The sequence below is a fragment of the Polyodon spathula genome, chromosome 16, assembly GCF_017654505.1.
Source record: "Polyodon spathula isolate WHYD16114869_AA chromosome 16, ASM1765450v1, whole genome shotgun sequence".
Lineage (NCBI taxonomy): Eukaryota > Metazoa > Chordata > Actinopteri > Acipenseriformes > Polyodontidae > Polyodon > Polyodon spathula.
This window is the reverse complement of record NC_054549.1, coordinates 30,498,390-30,521,040: the sequence shown is the minus strand read 5'-3', so window position 1 is coordinate 30,521,040 and position 22,651 is coordinate 30,498,390. Positions and strand designations below refer to the sequence as shown.

The following is a 22,651-nucleotide window of genomic DNA, read 5'->3' as shown; positions in this document are numbered from 1 at the left end:
ACAAGTCACATGGGGCCGTATCTGAATAAGGTGGATGTGGTTTGTTTTACTGTTGCTTGGAGTGTCATTGGCATGACTCCTCAAGGGGTGAGTGGATGCTTTGGAATTCCAAGACCTTTCCTCAAACTGTCCTTTTGATGTATATGTGACAAACCACCAGAAGATGTCTACACAACTTTTCACCCGATACATTCACAGTTTTCCTGAGACACATTCAGAGGTCACCACATGAATGAGCTTAAACTATGAAGCAAACTATGAAGGTATGAAACAGAGACTAACAGAAGTAGACTGGAGTAAAATAGAGAAAACACCCACAGAAGAAGGATGGTTGTTCTTCAAAAATGTAGTACTAGAGGCGCAAAACAATTACATCCCTAAAGTAGACAAATCTAAATGTAAAACTAAATTGCCAAAATGGTTTAATAGATCAATTAAAAAAAATATTCAGCAAAAAAAGGCACTTTATAGAGCATTAAAAAAGGACCAAAAAGAAAGTACGCAGAAAGAGTACACAGAACTGCAAACGCAAGTCAAAAAGGAAGTTAGAAAGGCCAAGAGAGAAATAGAAATGAATATTGCTAAGGGAGCTAAAACCAATTCCAAAATGTTTTTCCAATATTACAACAGCAAGAGAACATTCAAAGAGGAGATTAAATGTTTAAGAGATACAAATGGCAAAATCGTAGATGAAGAAAAAAAAATAGCAAATATATTAAATTATTACTTTTCACAAGTTTTTACAAAGGAAGATACTGACAACATGCCCCACATGTCATCCAGTTCCTATCCAGTTTTAAATAACTTTAGCATAACTGAGGCAGAAGTGTTAAAGGGACTAGGAGCTCTTAAAATAAACAAATCCCCTGGGCCGGATGAGATCCTCCCAGTAGTACTCAAAGAAATGAAAGAAGTAATTTACAAACCGCTAACCAAGATCATGCAGCAGTCTCTTGACACAGGGGTGGTACCCACAGACTGGAAAATTGCAAACGTAATACCGATCCACAAAAAGGGAAACAAAACTGAACCAGGTAACTACAGACCAGTAAGCCTGACTTCTATTATATGCAAACTTATGGAAACTATAATAAGATCCAAAATGGAAAATTACCTATATGGTAACAGGGTCCTGGGAAATAGTCAACATGGTTTTAGGAAAGGGAGATCGTGTCTAACTAACTTGCTTGATTTGTTTTGAGGATGCAACATCGATAATGGATAATTGCAAAGCATATGACATGGTTTATTTAGATTTCCAGAAAGCTTTTGACAAAGTCCCGCACAAAAGATTAATTCTCAAACTGAACGCAGTTGGGATTCAAGGAAACACATGTACATGGATTAGGGAGTGGTTAACATGTAGAAAACAGAAAGTACTGATTAGAGGAAAAACCTCAGAATGGAGTGTGGTAACCAGTGGTGTACCACAGGGATCAGTATTAGGTCCTCTGCTATTCCTAATCTACATTAATGATTTAGATTCTGGTATAGTAAGCAAACTTGTTAAATTTGCAGACGACACAAAAGTAGGAGGAGTGGCAAACACTGTTGTAGCAGCAAAGGTCATTCAAAATGATCTAGACAAGATTCAGAACTGGGCAGACACATGGCAAATGACATTTAATAGAGAAAAGTATAAGGTACTGCACGCAGGAAATAAAAATGTACATTATAAATATCATATGGGAGATACTGAAATTGGAGAAGGAATCTATGAAAAAGACCTAGGAGTTTTTGTTGACTCAGAAATGTCTTCATCTAGACAATGTGGGGAAACTATAAAAAAGGCTAACAAGATGCTCAGATACATTGTGAAAAGTGACGAATGTAAATCAAGGGAAGTAATGTTAAAACTGTACAATGCACTAGTAAGACCTCATCTTGAATATTGTGTGCAGTTCTGGTCACCTCTCTATAAAAAAGATATTGCTGCTCTAGAAAGAGTGCAAAGAAGAGCGACCAGAATTATTCCAGGCTTAAAAGGCATGTCATATGCAGACAGGCTAAAAGAATTGAATCTGTTCAGTCTTGAACAAAGAAGACTACGTGGCGACCTAATTCAAGCATTCAAAATTCTAAAAGGTATTGACAGTGTCGACCGAAGGGACTTTTTCAGCCTGAAAAAAGAACAAGGACCAGGGGTCACAAATGGAGATTAGACAAAGGGGCATTCAGAACAGAAAATAGGAGGCACTTTTTTACACAGAGAATTGTGAGGGTCTGGAATCAACTCCCCAGTAATGTTGTTGAAGCTGACACCCTGGGATCCTTCAAGAAGCTGCTTGATGATATTTTGGGATCAATAAGCTACTAACAACCAAACGAGCAAGATGGACCGAATGGCCTCCTCTCGTTTGTAAACTTTCTTATGTTCTTATGTTCTTATGTTCTTAAAGAAACAACTGTGTTGGCACCATAGGACCTTGATAAATGTGTCTCAGGGTGTGTTTTGGAACACTGGGGAAGGGATGCCAAAAGGATGCCATATAAAGGAGACAGTTTAGAATTATTGGCTATTTATACCTGAGGTACTGAGGGAAAAAATAAGTAACAATTACCTTTTACAAGCAATTGTGACCTGTGAGTTTAAAATAGTCTGATCTGAACAAACTGTAAATACAACATTAGAGCTGTCAATAACATGAAAAAGTATATCACCATGACCTACACCCACTGTATGCACCTGTGCAAATGTAAATGTGACATATAGACAGATGGACAAAAGCCTTCATATCCTCTTGCATTCGAATACCTTCAATTGCTTGGATTCTCTATAGAGATCAAAAAGATTAATAATCTAAGTGTGACAGGGCAGGCAGACACACAGACAATAAGTGTACACCCCTAAATTATGATGAATTGATTAAATTGAGCTGAAGAAGATTCTTAGCAAGTTTGATCATAATTGAAAATATGCCTGCCTCAGCTATTTCCCTGTTGACAAGTATATACATCCTCTTTGGGGAATGAAAAAAAATATATAAAACAAATATTTCAATCTATACTGTAACAGAACACAAAGCCAAGCTGAACAATTCAAGAGATTAGCATGCAGTGCATGACCCCTATAATGAAATGTAGTGTTAAGATGTTTTTTTGTTTAAGTAAGTCCCTTTTATTGTCATGCCTACAATAGTTAGTGTTCTATTCTGATGCTAGTACAAAGGCAAGGGAACATTTTCAGAGTGAAACCTATTGATGTTAATAGTGCAATATTTAACCACTCCTTCATGCAACTAAGTTGTTTCCTACTAGTTTTACAGTATTCCATTTCACTCAGATTTGCCTGTGCACCTGATTTTAAAAAGGGCATTTAGTCTGTGTAACTCTTCTATCTTTATGGAAAGCAGTTTTCTGTTTACGTTTACTTAGTTTTTAGTATTTGTCCAAGACAGACCCTAATAGGGACATTGCTATCAAGCTTTGCCAAAACAAGAGTGAAAACTTGTTCATTAAAAATATTAATGATAATCTATACTGTTTCAGAATAATTAGTTACTAGGTACTCTAGATGGCATTCACCTGTGATGTTCCTCTTGAGAGGCAATTAAATTGTGAATGTCGTATAGTGTTAGGTGGAATGACGGAATCATTGCTCCCTTGGCGGTGAGATGGGCATGCCCCTGTTATTTGATGAATTCAGCAATGGGACCAAACAACTAAAACCCATTGTACACACATGTGGAATAACAATAAAGTCCTTCAATAACATAATCCGTTATTTTATTAATTTAACATTTATACCACTTTTCTGCCACATACATTTATTAAGTTCTTGTGAAAGTCAAGTTTCACATTTTTTATACAAAAATATCTTTAAAAACCGATTCTGAGTATCAAATAGGCATTTGATACAGGCATGCACATATTATTTGTTTCTTTCTACATTCTAATGCATGTGTGGTCATTATTGAGTATCTGATGAGGTCAGTCTAGCTTGGGTGTGTAAATTTGTCTGCTGTACCTGTTCCTTCAGTGAAGGCAGCAAATGTGATATGGCTCTGCTAAATTCTAGTATTGTTTTGCTTTTGCTCTCCCAAGGGCTGGAACGTCTGTTTTGGGGAACTCAAGCTGGCACCATTGTGTATAACTTATTATGAAGATAAGTGGTCATGTCTGGCTGAATAACGACTGGCTGTAGTACACGGGCACTCTTGGTTAGCCTTGATGCATAGCTGCTTAAGCACTCAGTTGCATTCCAGGTTGTTCCTCTTTAGGTAGTGAGGCTGGTGGAAACCGCTTCTTCCCCAAGCTTAAACAAGTGTGTTGCGTATCACTTTGGGATTTGATTAAGTGTACTGAGACTTGTGATTACGTACTGTCTTGGTGGGTGGAATGTAAGTCACAGACACCAAAGGTTCAAACAGTCAAATGTAAATCCCTTGTTAATAGCAGGCAGCTCCCTCCTTTAAGGAGCTAAAATCCAATCTTATGTTTCAAAGATTCACCTATGCTCATTACAGAATGTTAAATGAAAGTCAACAGCATACAACCCAATACTCCATGTCCATATTGATTTCAAATAACAACCTTTATTTCGCAACCCGTCTACATTTAGCTTACATTGGGGGACGTAGCTCAATATCAAGGCAGATGCAATATAATACATTTCTTTCTTGAAGGGTGATGAGAACTGTCAAAACAACTGCTCACCTATCTGACAGTGCAGGAGAATCAGGGACTAGTTTGAAAAATGCACCTGAGACTTCATTCAGCTCCCCTGGCTTGTCCGATTGCTTTACCTCTACCACATGACCACACAAAAAACAAAATTTGACCACACAAAAAAAATTTCATAAAAATGTTTAATCCCTAGGAGGTTTATGTGAAGGTGGAACCAATATATTGTGAACGTTTTACACAAAGTATATCTGTTGGCTTGATGGTGTTTCAGGATTGTTAAGTTCTGCTGAAAACTTGAAGTATGTAACATGCATGCCCCTGTATAGTTGCACTTTTTAAAATCAGTTATTTTACTAAATGTTCATGGAAAAAAAATACTTTTTACTTTTTGATAAGGGGCTCTACAGATGTGTTGTTTTTTCTGTTTTTGCTAAAGTTGTTCAGTCGGGGTTGATGTTAAAATGTTTGAAAACATGTGGGTGTTAAACGCTCTCAGTTAATGCAGCTCCCTCTGTCCACAGTGGAAACGTTTCAGTTGTCGGACAGATTTATAACGAGTCTGGATATACATTTGCATTGGAGCTCGACACTAAAGTACAGTTTAAGCAAAGTATATGTAAGAAAAGAAAAAGAGAACAAGTCATACTGCTAAGACACTTCTATGTAGACTGATAACCCTGTTATTTTAAAATAAGCTTACTGTCAGTGCTGGGACTTCAATTAGGAATTCTACTACTCAGTTGAATCTCAGTGGGCTGTCTTTTATTTGCCTTGAGTTTACAAGTGAGCCAGAGTTTGTCTGTACTCTCTCGAAGAGCTGGAACAGCTTTTAAAAGAACACCTGCCTGAATTGACCTACTTATCTGTAACTTTGATATTTTATAGACTGATATATTTTACTTACGTAAACCCACACTGAGTTCTAGATGTGTTAAAACCGAACTAAACCTTTTAAATATGCTTAAAAAGTTGCTTGAAAACAACAAAGAAAGATGCAATCTCTAATGTAAAATAAGTGTTATACCACTGTACAGAACACATACTGTGTATGCAAACATAACGAAAATACTGAAGACAACTGTTTACATTAAAAAGATGTAGTGTATACAACCTGGCTGACCTAATGTAAAAAAAGTTCCTTTTGTCTATATTTCTTTTTTATTTTAGCAATGCTTGTTTTATTCACAGCATTTTGTTAACCGTACAGTGTTTTAGAAAATATAAATCTTCTCTGAAGGTATTTCTGATGGAGGGACAGGTTGATAAAAACTCCTATGATTGAAATGCAGACCTATTAAGCCACAGCGTTGCGTGAGGTGCTGCATTTAATTCACATTACTGTGGTGGTACTTTGACATTCTGAATGAATTGATATCGGTTGTCAGCCTGTGGTTTGCTCCCCTAATGGTTTACTACTGTTTGCCTGTTGTTTTCTTTGACTAATTGCCTATTTTGCAAGCAGTCTGCTCGTGTAATCTAATCTAGACTACTTTCTTTCTTCCCACAGACAACAGTGCCCTACACGGACCATCCTTCTCACTGCAGCCCAAGAGCATTGTTTTTCCAGTTGATTCCGTGGATAATAAAGTTGCTTTTAATTGTGAAGCAAAAGGCAACCCACCACCGTACTACAGGTACAATGCACTTAAATTATGAACAGAGATGTTAACATAAAATGGATTCCAGTAGTATAGGAATTTAGGTCATAATCTACTGTAAAGGTTGATGTTTTGTTTGTTTTTACTGATGTAATTTTCTGTTTTCATCTTGTGCTGATTTATCATAAAGGGACTACCAATGTACCTTTTAACCGTTACTGTACAGCATTTGTCCATAAGCCCCTGTACATAGTTTTACAAATTATACAAAGTCGACATCTAGTAAAGCAAGCAAAAAAATATATACATTTCTGTATACATCTATACAGTATACATTTCTGGTTACTGTATGCTGTACCATAATACGAATGAAAAAGCTGCTTTAGGTCTTTGAATTAAAATTGTGAACGTGTGCCTCTATTTGTTCAAAAAGATACACCTGGCTGCTATTTTCTGGGGATTAATAGAAAGTATTGTTTTGGCTCCGGTGCTCCGGCATGTTAAGTAGGGAAAAATCAACACAGACTGTTTTTCCTCAGTCCACTTCAGTGATCCAACAGTGACCTAAAACAGACACCTGCAGGGCAAGCCTTTGTCCTCCAGGAGTCTGTAGCTCATTGACAACCACTCGGGCCAAAGAGGAATTTTACTTGGTTGTAGGATTGGAAAACTCCTACTGACTTTGTTTTAATGAACTGTTATGTGAATTGCTGTGGCCTTGAAATATAATTGGGCATTCTAAATTAGAGGGGTGGGGTGGTACAAAAGAAAATAAACAACTTCTGTAGGAACTTTCAAGATTAAATGGGAAAAAAAGCAAAATCAAATCAAGTTTTATCCTTCCATCCTTTTTGCAGCAATACTAGGCATACATAATCCAAACAGCCACATTTAAGCTTTTTTGATCCCGTACTTTTCTGAAAAAAAAAAAAAAAACAGGAAATAGAAATTTGAGCCAGACCAGCTGATCTATTTTTAGACACAGTGTCGTTTATGCCCAAATGTGATAATTCTAGACAGTGATGTTAAATGTTGACTGTGTGACATTTGTTAATTTTTTTTTTTTTTAAAGTAATAAAAAATGAGAAATTAAAACAACACAAAAATCAATTTGCTATATTGCGTGGTTGGCTGCCTGAGGGCAGCACCATGCTTTTCAGGGTCAAACCTGATTGATACACATTTTACATGGATTTATCTCAATAAAATGTAATCATATGGCAACAGAGGTTGACCCACTCCATTCATTTGATTTAACTGTGCATTACATGTTAATACAGTATGTCTTATGACATGGAAGTGAATCGCATCATTGCATCCACTATCCATTAGGAAATGTCTGAGACAAGGCGGAGGAATGATTGGTCCATTTATACTAATAGTTGGGGTTTAGCTAGGTTAAACAGCGTCTTGTTAAGGGTCCCATTAGGAACTGCAAAGGTCATTTGCCAAGTTAAAGGAATGGTTTAATGGTGCCCAGAGGGAAAAACATGTTTGAATTTCATTTAGAACACTGCCTTCAGCTATAACTAAGTTCTGGTTACTGGCCTTGAAATATCTGAAATGCTCTACTCCTGTGTTCTTACAGGTGACCGATGCATAATAAGCAATTTAACAAAGCCAATGGTAAAATCCTAAACAATTAGCCTTCCAGTTTTAGTCATTCAGAAATACAGTATGTCAATTCATGTACTCTTTTTGTCTGCTCCTGATACTGTGCTTCCTGACTTCACAAAGCTAGTGGATTGCACAGAAAGTAACAGAAAACAAACAGACCCTTCTGCAAACTCGACAAACCCCTTTATATGCCCATGTGCCAGATGGCATCATGCTATATATTGGGACATAATTCCATAATTAATGCCATTGCTGATTTAGATGTTTGGATAAACAGCCAGGGTTTTGGCAGAAAACAATTTACTAATCTTTGTTGATATGCTCGTTGAATTTTGTGGTGCTTTACTCCTGATATCTCTATCTGGTCTTTAAGACACAAGATACAAATAGAAGTGATTTTAAAAGCACTATATCCCTTAAATGGAAATGAAAAGACATTGTATTTTATTTTGTTTTAGAATTTCATTGTAAACACCAATTCCTCAACAGCTTTAGTCAAACCTCTATTAAAAGACAAGATGATGTGCATGTCTATAGTGACTCCCTAGTACACTGTATTTGACATTATAAGTCACCTTCCTATTGTGAACATTACGAAGACATCACATTTAACTAAGAGTGGCCTCTCGTGCAGCCTGATCAAAACAAAAAAAAAACATAGGTAACATTCCATTTGTAAGACATGTGTAAACACACACTATATATATTAATATATATATATATATATAGTATATGATGTAGTATATATATTTATATATATATTATATATATTCATATATACTATATATATATATCAAACTTTATAACATAGATATATGTTTGGAAAACCGCTCGTGAACACAGACTGTTCAGCAAAGGCACGAAGTTTCCTGACTTAACCAAGAACCAGTGCTAACAAAATAAATACTAAATGTATTCACAGTAAATGTCATGTTATAATACAATGGTTTTTATAAGTTTGCAGCTCTCCATTCTGTGAGGAATGACGTAGCTGCTCTCAAATTGAGGAGAGGTCAGGAGAGTGCTCTTACAACTATATATTACAAGCCGTTTTTATTGAATTAGATTTAACTTTTTTACAGCTCATATAATACAAAAATGTAATTTTTGAATACTGTAACTTCTTGACAGTCTAATTCCTGATACCAAAAGGGGAACATTCGCCCTTCTCAAAATTAACTTATTTAAAGATAATTCATTAAGATGATTCATTAAGATTTTTCATTAAAAAAAATTATTGACCAATAATTTACTTGAATGATACCATTTCCTCTCCAGTATTTAAACGTTTGCATTCATAGAACACGTATGTATGTTTCATTCAACCAATTCTGTCAAACATAGAATATAAAAATCAATCTCTCAGTCTCTTTGCTGATTTGGCCTCCTACTTAGAGAAAACATGAAATGTCGAGTCTGCTTACTGCTGGTAAATCTTTAGTCTATCGAATTGTAACTAGCATTTTTACTTCTCTGACCCCAAGAAGGGATAATAGCCCTTCTTCTTGTCTTCCAAAACATATAACAATAGCATTGCACATTTCCTGTCTGGTTCATGGATATCTATGTATTCTTTTCTACGATTATGCATCCTCAAGCCTTTCACACCCACTTATCAGAAATGAGGAATACTCATTTTTACATCATAATATGCTATTTCTTCTTACTCTGTTCCCCTGTAGTCAGATACTGCATCACAGGTTTGTAAATGACAAATGCTGAATGGTTCAGCAGGTAAACCACTTTTATGGGAGTAGGTTTTCGTTTTGTTTGTGTATTTGTTTGTATATTTGCTCATCCAATATATAGTTGCTCGCACATTAATTTTATTACAATTTCATCTTGCCGAATTGTATTCTCCGCATCAGCCCAATCATAAGTGAGCAGAGGTGGGACATAAACAGGTATTCTCTGCCTCGGCTGAAGGTCTTGAGTAAGTTTAACCAATGGGAGAGTTATGATCTGCCCCTTGTTATGCAGGTGTCCACTCATGAGTGAGCAGAGGCAGGACATAAACCTGAAGGTATTCTCTGTTTCAGTTGAAGGTCTTGGGAGTTTAACCAATGGGAATGTCAAACATCTGCCCTGGTTTTGCAGCTGTCCAGTCATTAGTGAGCAAAGGCAGGACATCTTTACCTCCTGTGTGGGGGATACATTGTTTGCAGGAAATTGGATTGCTACAAGCGCTGTATACATTTAAAAAATTCTAATCATTCACTCTTCTACTAGCCTTGTCTACCTTGTTCATTGTTCATCTTCCCTTAGTCTCTGCTTAACAATCTTAAAATGCACCTATTCCCTTTGCAGTCCTCATAAATCCTTGCCTTTTGATTCTGTTTGTATTTTATTTCTACAGTATATGTAATTCTGATATGAACACTGCCAAGGGGGCTTCATTTCTTGCATTGATCACTGCACACTGAGGTGTCCTTGTTCAATGGAAAAACAATCCTTCCTCCAAAGGCCTTTGCCTAGTTAGATATCCAGTACTTACCAATATACATATGCCTAACTGCTTAAGTATTTTCAAGTTGACTATAAGGCCCAGGCATCTATATTATTTTAACACATGAAACATATGTCTGTCCTTCACTCAGTCTTTCTTGATACCTGACCTATAAACCAACTGCACAAGTGTTAAAGGGGTTCAGTAATTTGATGAAGAGTTTGTAAAGTATGGCTTTAATGTACAATGTTACAGAAAGCTGCCATGTAGGCATCATCAATTATATGACCCATCCTGAAAAATGTATAGTAACAGAAATAGGAAATAAAACAAAATATCCCTAATAAGGGAATGGGCAAACTATTTATTTATGTATTTATTTATTTATTTTAATCCTAGATCCTGCTTAGTCATCTGTTTTAAAGCTTTTGGGATGTATTGAAAATGGAAATGTACAGCTATGGCCAAAGTGTTGCATCACCTACAATTTTATGATTGAGACATTTTGGTTTTTTTAACAATATGAACATAGGTTAAATATTTAATTTAACATCATGTAATCAAATAAACTACAACATGGTATTGCAGAAGTCTACCAAGAGCCATAATAGTAGTACAGTATTTCAGAATGCCACATTTGTCAATTTTGTCAGTTTTCCATTAAGTATATGGCAAACTACAAAGCAGTATGCAATTCAATATGTTAACGTAACATTATTCAACAGGTTTCATTCAAAATTAGTTAATTCTATAGGGTGATGCAAAACGTTGGCCATAACTGTATTGTTTTGCTGTGTGATGTAAATTCCCATAATTACAGGTTCACAACTTTAAAAAACCATTTCAATATTTACCAGTCATTGATTTTCCTGCTGTCTAAAATGAGACTGTAAACTATATAGTGGTAAAGAATCTTATGCCATCATAAATGATTAATACTTACCACTGATTACATCTAACATCTTTAATAATTACGTTGTCTGTTGCAGAATACATGACTGTATAGCACAAGGAAGAACGGTTTGTTTTAATTACTGCTTTGTAATGATTAAACCAAATTATTACGCAGAATGATGAGATGAGTCACAGCAAGAATGATGGCATTAAACTTGGCACTATTCCTAGGAAGTTGAGTGTTGTCTACAACATGTTATGCTGGGCATCAATTTTAATCACTGCAATAATAAATGTGAAGATTCGAAGGACAGATTCAGGGGTTATGCCTTGCAGGCTTAAGTCTTCCCTTGATTAATCACGTACTATCATAATTTCTGCAGCCTGGAGTCGATTTTCTGTGCAAGGTTATTTTTTATTTTTTTGTAGTTTTGGTGGTTTCAAAGAACTCAAGAGCAGGGAAAATGAAAAAAAGCAGTCTGGCCTGTGTAGTGACCTGACTTAACTGTCTAATCTTAATCTTGCTACATAAATAGGTTACTCACCTCGATTGTAAGAAAATCTTTCGTATTTTTGGAGGAAGTGCAAACAGGTAGTTTTAAACTTTGCAGCAAAGAGACTCTAAGGTAAGCCAGCAGTAATTTTAAGTCTGTTGAATTTCTAACACAAATCCAATAGGAACTATTGTACAAAAAAAGAAAGCAAAAAAAATAACGACAGCATTGTCTGAAAGAATTAATGTTTAAATGAAAACTTCAGAACTAGGTGCACAGGTATGATATCTCTACATTTTCCCTACAAGTTTCAGTATTCAGGCATCAATAGTGGTGACTGTAAGTGTTCAGCACAAGTGATCAGTCAAAACAACAGGAAATCAGGTAGCCGTTGAAATTGCCATGCACTTAAGTTTAAAAAATAAATAAATAAATAAATAAATAAATAATTATCAATCAAAACAAATAATAACAATACACAGTCCCACTTTTGTTTGGTTTTGGAAGCAACACACTGTTGCTGCCATTACTTCCTCTGGCCCAGTCTCTACCGGGCTAAACTTACAGACCAGGTGCAGTCTGTTTCATGTACACATTGTAACCAAATTAAATAATTCATTCATTGATTTGCCCACCAAGCGAGGCCCACATTTTACTCCACATTCTCACATGGAAAACAAGGCTAAAATTAACTCTTTCCTAGGTTCAGATACCACACACATTCAACACAATTAAACATTTACACAAAAAGTAAACACATTTAAATATGAAAATAAATATACTGTTATTTATGTAGTTGGTGGAATAATATACATTAACACTGTAGAATACAGCAATGAGTGAAAACACATACCAGAACATTTTATAATATAAAACAAAAATACACATTATAAGTGCAGAGTTTTCACCCCCTCACAGTGACATAAAAAACTGGCTATGGAATTATAGAATTTATTTAGCAACATCTGTACAGTTCAAATCGTATACACTGGTGATAAGCACTATCAATCAAGTATTAAGTGTCATTCATACTGTACCATTTGGTCATTTGGATCCATTCTTGTTTATTACTGTTTCTATTTGTGCCCTCTAGGTGGAAATTAAATGGAACAGTCATTGACCCCACAATGGATTACCGCTATAGTTTGGTTGGGGGCCACTTGCACATCAATAATGTGAATAAAGACCAAGACGTTGGAACATTCCAGTGTGTGGCATCAAATACTGTTGGAACCATTGTCAGCAAAGAAGCCACACTTCAGTTTGCATGTGAGTAATCAAGTCCTATTTACTTGCAACAGGGAGTTCTGTATAAGGAACATGTAAGAAATAGATTAAAGCATTTATTTCTGTGTAATCTCATTTTTTCCATCACATATATATCGCAAGTAGAAAGCGGTAGCTATCCTCTAGTGGCTCACATTGAGCTATGCTGTTTCCCTATGGAAGCTGTAGATGATGACATTATGTAAACGCTGTTTCCCTTAGAAGCCTTTGTGACAGCAGTCTGTCTATGTTGCATCATTTTGATGATGTAAAATGAAACTCAATTTGTCAGTCAGATTGTCAAGATTATAAAGATGGGCAGAAATTGATTCAGTACTGTATAGTATTGCAAAGATAGTCACAGCTCTTTTTGTTTGAAGAAGAAAACGGCAATGACTCCAGTATTGATCCTTCTAACTTTTAACTCATTTCCTGGAGTTAGAGGTCCCAACTAGAACTTGTATTATTTTGTCTTGTCTGTGACCCTCTGGAGAACTATTTCTTTATTCAGCTTCAGGGTATAGATAGTAGGTAGTTAATTGGTTATAGTAGTATTAATGTACAGTATTTTATAGTTATAGGCCCCAAAAGCTTAGTTATATAGCACCAAAAGCTTTTACCCCAGATTTTGATGACAAATATCGAAGCAAAACTGATGCAAACTACCTACCATTTAATGTCATTTTGATGACATGCTTTGCCCTGTCCTTTTTCATCTGCATTAGTGCCCATGGTCAGCAAAACTTTTGGGGTGTGGACTCATTTACTTTCAAGGATAAGCTAATATTAAACTACTCACTGGAAGACAGCTCACAGCACAGGCTAGCCAGCAATGTACTTTAACTTGTATTACAGTACATCGAAATCCCCAAAGGCTCTGAAAAACGATTAAATGAATCGCACTTCCGTGTTTTTTATCCAGCAATAAACTGTCAGCTGATGGGATTGCCACCCGTGATTAATTGCATGCACTGTTAACACAGACTTTCACAACCACAGGTCTACATAAAGCACTTGTTTTACATTGAAAAAAAAAAGCTGTATTTTCTGGTTGCACTCAAGTGCATTTGTGGTTTACAATCTGACTGGGAAGGTTTATAAATAGCATTTGGATTTTTTATGGGGAAAATAGTATCTGCAGAACAAATGTGTTATTATTATAATTTCAGTAACTGATTTAAGTGTGCCACTTGAGTTATTAAATGTTTTAATACACTTCAAGTGCTAGTAAACATTAGATAGCCTGTGAATTTTGGCTCAGTTGGTAATAAATTGAATTAAACATAAAATGTGTTAAAGGTTAGATGTTTATAATGAACCATTATTGATTTTTAGGACAACTTTAAGTTTTTTTGCTGGAAAATTAAATGTTTTTCTTTAATAATATAATGCCCGTTTTTCATACCTGTATCAAGCAATTTTATTCATCATCAGTAATATTTTTAAGTGCACCTTTGCATGTTTGGTTTGAAATCTATATGCAGATATTCATATATTATATACAACTCTTTATTTTTCACAGCAGAATTAAAGTCTATATTGCAAAGGTTGGATATTTGTATTTTAAAAAATAATTCATGTTTATTATAATTAAACACTTCAGCTGCATATGCAAATAATAGTTAAATGAATACTTATAAACACTGCATTTACAAGTAGTGCTATGGAAAGAGCAGCGTTTCTGTAATCACAAGCTCACAGCTATTGTTTCAGTTGTTTCTGGTTTATTAGCAGCTTCTGTCTCCTACTTTATCTTTATTGATCAGGGCTAATGTAGTTCCCCCTGTGCCCAGCTCAAATTCCCTTCAAAATCACAACATGAAAGGGACGGTGCTGTCATGTGTATAGTAAAGCACTTTTCCGTACTGCATTTCCTCAAAACCAAGCCCATCGAGTGAGAATATACAACCCCAGCAATTCACTGTGCTATTATTCCACTTGTTTTGTTTTTTTTTCTAATCCTCCACGATTGAAGAGGTTGGTGGAAAAAAGTACTAAACTGCTATAAAAATGCGTAAGAAGGTAATTCTATCCCTTTGAGAGTAAGTACTGGGGTTCAGAAAAATATAGTGTTACACATCCCCACGTGTTGCTACAACTATTTAAATAACGTACCTGACAACTTTATACACTTATAAACTTTAAAGTTTCAAAGATGTTTTCAGAATGGCCGCTCTAGTGCACTGGTAGTGCAAGGATTATTGCCCACTTTGTCAAACAGGTCAAAGCAATACTGATCCATGTAGTACAGAACAGAAAAGCCAAAGCACTTCTTGTTATGTTTTTTTTTTTTTTTTCCTCCAATGATTTAGGGGACAGATATCAAACCCCAGTGCACTAGAGTGTATAAAGTTGTCAGGATGTCAAAAATGAAAAAAAAAATTACAGTTACATTATTTAAACAGTTGCAGCAACACATGGGGTTGTGAAACACTATAATATCGTATAGCTCAGTCATCTGCAACTCAAATATATACAGTAGTTTATCCTTTTGTTGTACTGGCCCTTTCAGTCAGCTAAAATTCTGACTGCCTTAAATCTAGTTTTGCATTTTAATATCAAGTTTGTGTCATAACTATACTTGTTATTAGACTTCTTGATGGCCTCTTTCTTAACAAGATACTGCCACATTTTATTTGCTAGAGATGAACATATAAAATTTTAAATCAAAGACGGCACACAGTTAGATTTCAGGGCCATGCAGCTGCAGTAAAACACTTCCAATTTTTAGGTTTCATGTAGTCTTTTTATGAGATTAATATGTGGATCGTGAAGGCTAGGTGAGCTTGGTTCTATTCCTTCCACTGCACAGGCTTGTAAATTGCAATATTGACAGTTTTGACCTCCCAAAGGTTAAACTCCAATGTGTGTTCTGTTATTGGCAGTGGCACATTTCTCATTAGCAGTTTGTTTTCTCTAGGTCACTGGGACATCCAGACCCTTTATAGTAATGAACAGATTCCTGGGGAAAATTTAATAACTTCAAAATCCAATATGTCAAATTGATTGGTACCGTCAATTGCTGTGCTATCTGACTTGACCAGTGTTCCATTTTTTTCAGCATGCCAATTCATGCCATAGCAATTAATAATGGATACTTTGTATAACTTGGCATTGCTTAATAAACTTTGCAATGTTGATTAAATGAGACACTCTACATCATAGGTTAATGGAAATTGTTTAATGGTCAGATGCTGTCTTGAAATTGCATTTGCATTTTATCTTTTTTTTTTAAGATAGTGTAATACAAAATTAGGATTTTTTTTATTATTATTTTTGAAATTGGAACACAATGGACCCAGTTTGCACCAATGCATTTTTTATTTAAAAAAAAAAAAAGGACAGTCATTCAGTCAAACCAGGCATCCAAGTGATTAAAATTGCTAGGATGTGTTGACAAATTCCATGCAAAGAATCACAATATGAAAAGCGTAATGTCTTTTTTGTAATGATTGGAGGCACAATAGCAAGTATGCAAGTTGATTAAAAAGTAATGTTTCTCATTGATCTTATACAGTGGCACTCAGAGAATGCTTTTGTAAACACCTGCCTATATTAAAGTATATTCTGTATATATATATATAATATATATATATATATATCTATCTATATATTTATTAATCTAATATATATATAGTTTTATGTTTGAGCCTTTCTTTGATTTATTACATTTATTTTTCTTGTTGGTTTGAGTGGAAATGCTAAAATGCTATGACATTTTGCAAAATAAATTAAAAGTAATTGATTAAAAAATGCAAAACCTCAAAAGAGTTGATTATGGTGTAAATGTAGCTCTTTATCTCTTAAACTAAATTGTGGTTATTGGGGGGGGGGGGTTAACTGACTGGTGCTTCAAAGAATGTGAAGCTGGCTATGCGTAGGGGTCTCTTGCTGGGAGGATCTCCATATTTAAAATTTCCCATACCAATTGCCAAGTCCACATGTTTATAAAAGTGTATTTTTTAATTTAAATTTCAATACTCGTGTATCTTATCGAGTGTAGATTGATGCAGGGCTTGTCCACATAATGCAAATTAAGGCTGAGCTAAACAATAATAAAAAGCTTTTAAATGATTGTACTTCAGGGGTCTGACCTGGTAATCCCAATTCAACTGTAATACTACAGAAAAGTAGGGAGAAGCACACTTACTGCTCAACGGTGAAGAATTTTCATGTTATTCCCATTGCTGTAATAAACCATAATAATGTTGCTTCTATTGAAACTTAGCTGTTAGTTGCTAAGGAACTAGCTATAATTGCTACTAACAATATATTGTCGTGGCACATTATTGCTCTGATGAACATTCAGAAGCGCACTTAACAATAATTAATACGTGTTACACAATGTGTTGGTTTTTCAAAGTCATTATTATTGGAATCATTATATATATATATATATATATATATATATATATATATATATATATATATATATATATATATATATATATATATATATATATTTAACCCTATATCATAAATAATTATTTGGATATAGATTTTGCTGGTTGCTGTTAGGTTTACTGTATGTTGCTAAGTCTCACCTAAATATCCACCTCTTAACAAGTTGTGTATAAAAAAGAAATGGTGCAACGATCTGCTTGCTGTGTTAAATACCATATTGGTGGCTTTGGTGCTACCATAGTTAGCTTTGAGTGTAGTGTAAGCAAGTTTTGCTTGAGGGTTTAGAGTAGTGAGCTCCTGTCATGTTGAACTTTCAATTGTACAAGTATTAGAGTTCCACTTCGCCACACATAGTAGCAGTGTGTGAAACAGAGTATTCATCCATACATTTATAACGCTGTGATAGGATAAAATGGACTTCACTCAAACTGAAAAGGAAGTAAAGCAAACAGCATACAGCAAGATGATAAGGGACCTATGATACCGTTTTGTTATGCTAATGAAGGGCATTAATTATTGTCAAATAGGTTTACAAGCACGCAACATATATATCTCTGTTGCTGTTACAAATGTTTGGATGTAAAATGTAGCAACTAGAGAGTTTTTCACAGCATTGTTTTTGGTAAATAGCCTTACGCCAATTTATAACTTTGAACTACACACTAAATTAAGCTGAGCAAATTAATTTAATTGAAACATGCAAAAGTAAGTAAATCTTTATTTTTGATATGTGTTGAATTGTACATTGCCATTGAAAAGATCCACCAGGAGGTGAAGTTGAGACAGCATTGAATTGATTAATCCAGCGGTTAATCCAGCTCGGAGACAAATGTAGCTTGAAATTTTGTCTTCTTTTCCTTTGGCATTTCTTACATTTCCATAGAATTCCCTGATAATTTTATAAAGATTTTCTTAAGATTTTCCATACTCCCCACAATTTGTTTTGGTTTCAGCCAGACGTGAAAGTTCAGGTAATTGTTCTTCAATCACATCAGCATGTCTACTTACTACTTTAGGGATTTTCTTGTTGGTAATTTTTATAGTTACTGTATATCTGTAACTGTAAACAAGATACTTTAAATTCTGTGAGGCAGCACAGTGATTTCGAATATGTGACAAGGCTCTAACTGCCTGTATCTATCCAATATATGGACATCTAGAACCTTGAACGACCAATTGCACTGCCTGTTTCATGTTCCATTGCCGGACATGGATTATAAATAAATACAGTAATCAGTCACTTATCCTCCTGTCACATACCCGCCTGTGACATATCCGCCCTAACCGCTTATCTGCCATGATCAGTCTCTTCAGCAGCATTAGTTTATTATTGAACAGAGAAGATTATTTCAGATAGTACATCCTACCAAAGTTTTCGCACACTGTGTTGTATGTGCTCTGTGCGCTGCCATTGCTGGTAGTGTCACGTGAGCTGTTCAGTGTGTTGATATGTAACAAAATCATCTTTGCCTGCGGGGCGTGTCAACTTCAACCTCCGTCTCGATCTCCTGTCTGCCACTCAGCAGCAAATACACGCACCCACACGGCAGACAGCTACTCTGTCACGATCATTAATATCCTGTATCTTTCTAAAAAAAGGATTTAAGAGGAGCTGAATCTCAAAACAATAATTGTGTGAAAATAGTAATTGTTATAGCTTTGTATAAAGGCATTTAAAACATGATAAATGTATTCGTCTTTTTACATATCTGCCCTTACTCTGGTTCCACTGCCATCAGATACGTGACAGATTACTGTGTGTGTGTGTGTGTGTGTGTGTGATATATATATATATATATATATATATTTATATATATATATATATATATATATATATATTTTTTTTTTTCTTAAGTAGGTCACTGGAAAAACAATTTTCAGATAAGCCATTACAATGCAGCAGTATTTAAAATCCCTCCTCCATTCAAGCCTGTCTGCTGTGACATCTCACAAGATTGTAGGTTGCACACCATTACAACATTTATGTTTTGTTTGGAAAAAAAGGCTTTTTTCTCTTAAAAGAAACATACTTTGAAAGGACTTTGATGTGAAGCTTGGCTCTCAAGGTTGTCTCAGCACATGGCAGCTCTCCAGGTCTCTTCACATAATGGTTTTCTTATGGTGGCCTTATTGTTTAAGATGGATGTTACACTTTTGAGAAGAGTTTTTTCCATCTGCTTTGGCATCACCTTTCCTAAGATGGATGTGAGGAAGACACTTTCTTATAGTTACATCATTACAGTAATCTAAACTGGCAAAGCCATCATAATTGCTTGTAGATAAATACATCCAATCAATAATGTTTGAATGACCATGGAATTATCTCTTCATTAAGCAACAGTCTGAATGCTTCTTATGCTACAGCAGCTAGCAGGAAAGCTGCTTATGCATTCCACAGGTGTTTGTATAATGATCCAGACTTCATTGCCAAACAGAAGGGTGGATGGATATGACATTTTGAACAGGCTAATCCATATGTGTGCCTTCCTCTCCAATGTGATCTAAATCCTAAATTCCCCTTGAGCAAAATTCAATGAAACCTTCAAAATAGATAGCGAATGTAGAAGTAAAATGTCATTATATTAGGTAATTTAGACTTTGACTTGTCATGTGACACAATATGATTTATTATTATTATTATTATTATTATTATTATTATTATTATTATTATTATTATTATTATTATTATTATTTGACACTTTAGAAGCTAAAAAATACCAATGTGGAATGTGTTCCTTTTTTTCAACCATGTTTTCTTCGGTTGCAAATATGGCTGTAGTTAATGCCCATGTGTGAATGATTACTAATTATACTTTTCTTTTGAAATGCACATATATAATTTATCACTGGAGGTGTGAATCTTTTTAGTTGACAGTTGCTTAAAAAAAAAAAAAAAAAAAAGATAGCATGGTAGAACAGAATATGATAGAATCTGTATTGCCCCCCTGACATGTACAGAAATAATGTATTGTTCCCTCTAGACTGTTGTTTTTGCAGCTTGTAGCAATAGCAATACACCCATGGAGGTTCTTAATCATGCTGGTTGCTGAAAACCACAGGGTTTCCCCTCAATTAGAGTAGAAGACCTTTTGATGAAGACAAATGTCTGAATCTCCTTGGTTTTCCATGCATTACACTAGCATTTATTTACCCAGATGTTGTATGTGTTTTAAATAAAGCAACCCATTTATTTATATAATGAAGTGTAAATAACCAATGGCTGTATTTGTTTAACTCTGAAGGAAGCTTGGCTTGCTTGCATTTTGTTGCACTTGTTTTTAGTTCTTATTTGCACATACTGTAATAAGAGAAGAACAGTAGTTTACACTTTATACTGTATGATCACATTAATGATATTAAATATAAGATTCCTCTACCACTTTCTTATAGTTATTGAATGCTCTGCTCTTGGCTATTTAGGTAGTAATAAGTACCCTGCCGTAGTTCCAGGTATACCGCCGGGGGGGGGGCTTTAAATTTGTGTTGTCAGGGCTATTAATCTCATATGCTGGGAACAGGACCTTGCTATTCTCCCTGCAATCCTGTCCTCTGGTGTACCTGAGCCAGTACCCTTGTAGTGTGAGCACTGGAATCGGCCTTATATTGAGCCCTATCACAAAACTTTAGTGACTGTGACTTTAAGAAAGAAACTTTATAAACACAGTCACCACCCAGAATCAGCGTCTGTCCAATTAGAGAGGACCCAAGTCACACTGGTATTCATAATCTACGACATGCACAAGACAGTATTTTGTACTGTTTTTTTTTTGCCTAAGTGAAATGACAAAGAATAAAATCACATCACAGTATGAATACATGTTAAATGCATAATTTGAAATACCAGTCAATAGTTTTTTATATTCCTGAACAAAATTAAATCGACTCGTTCTCATGACAGGTGAGGCAAAAACCACTGGCTTGCACAATTTATGGAAGCGTACAGCGTAATCACATAATTACTTAATCACTGCACTGCACTACACAAACCTAGAATTAGTGGCTTCTCTTGCTTTCTGATTTGTGTTTGTGACGTAAAAAGTACAGGCAGATGTGGATGTTAAAGGTTTTGGAAAGCGGATGCCAAAAACAAAGCTAGCTCTGATGAATATTTTTTTTTTTGACTTATATTCTGCCCACTTAATAAACTATTTTCAGCTAGAAATGTCCCAGATCCCCTCAATCTCCTTTACAACCAATAACTCAATTAAATTATATATTTTATCATGCTTGCAATTCTATTACGATTTACTTTACTAAACATTTACTAAACATTTAACAAGAAAACACTTTGCACAATGCTCCAGGGTCTAAAATTAGCAAAATAATGCAATATATGTTTACTTAAATCTTAAGGCACATGTTCAGTTGTCAAGAACTGACTATATGCCCATTTGTGTTTTCACTGGTTAGTTTTTAATAAGTGTGTTGTAATGATATGTATTGTATTAGCAGTTGGCCTATAGCCACTGTATGGGATTTAATCTAAAATGAAGCGTTTAGCTTTATTAGCTTTAGTTTTGGAAGCTATTGATGGCAGAATACAAATATAGTGCTTCTGGGCTTCATAGTTATTATAAATAATATATCCTTCATCTTGTTTATACAGTATTCACTTGTATATCATGTTCTGTTTTAGTTCTCACATGCTGGTAACTTTTTAAAACCCTTCTGGCCTCAACAGAGCCCTTAAAAGTGTCTTCTCGTTAAGTTAAGCTGATACGCCACAGTGTAATCACTAACCTGTCCCATGACTCACGCACGCCCTTAAGTCATGTCAGAAATACATCAATAAGAAGCACCACTGTAGAGCAAATGTGTTTTTTTCTTCATTCCACTGGGGGTAGTGTGTTACAAGTCTTGCAGTGCACTATAGCCAAAAACAAAATGTGAAGGTAAATTTGAAAAATAGTTTTAAAAAGCCACTACATTTCATTTGTACATATGAAAAAGAAAATCCAAACTACTATTTGGTTGTTGATGCTAATGTTGTAAATAGCTCTTGAAAGTATGTTGGGGTTGATAGAATTCAATGTTGAGTTTACTGTAGGATAGATTAAATGATACCCAATGCAGGATGCAATTAGAACGACTTCCCAATCTGATATATAGTATAAACGGTTATCTTAGTCAAAAGATACTGTATTAAAGGATAAACACATTCTAAATTCTGTAACTGTTAGTGCTGGCTGATGTAAATGACCTTTCAGGTATGTGGTGCAGTACTATAAACAAGGATTTATCCCAGGGATTAAGTGGGTGTGGCTTGCGGATCCCTCTGTTGCTGTGTCCAGACATCAGTTAATATT

The 22,651-nt window shown here is 35.1% G+C and overlaps 1 protein-coding gene across 2 annotated transcripts in view; it reads left to right on the top strand.

Moving 5' to 3' along the window:
* The first annotated feature begins 6,138 nt into the window (after nucleotides 1-6,138).
* The window catches only part of LOC121328292 (contactin-4-like), a 99,706-nt gene continuing 83,193 nt past the window's right edge, over nucleotides 6,139-22,651 (top strand). For both annotated transcript variants that reach the window (XM_041272889.1, XM_041272891.1), the window contains exons 1-2: nucleotides 6,139-6,260; nucleotides 12,769-12,944. In XM_041272889.1, coding sequence (XP_041128823.1) covers nucleotides 12,803-12,944 — 142 coding nt within the window. In that variant the 5' untranslated portion in view covers nucleotides 6,139-6,260; nucleotides 12,769-12,802. The remainder of the gene's footprint in view (nucleotides 6,261-12,768; nucleotides 12,945-22,651) is intronic.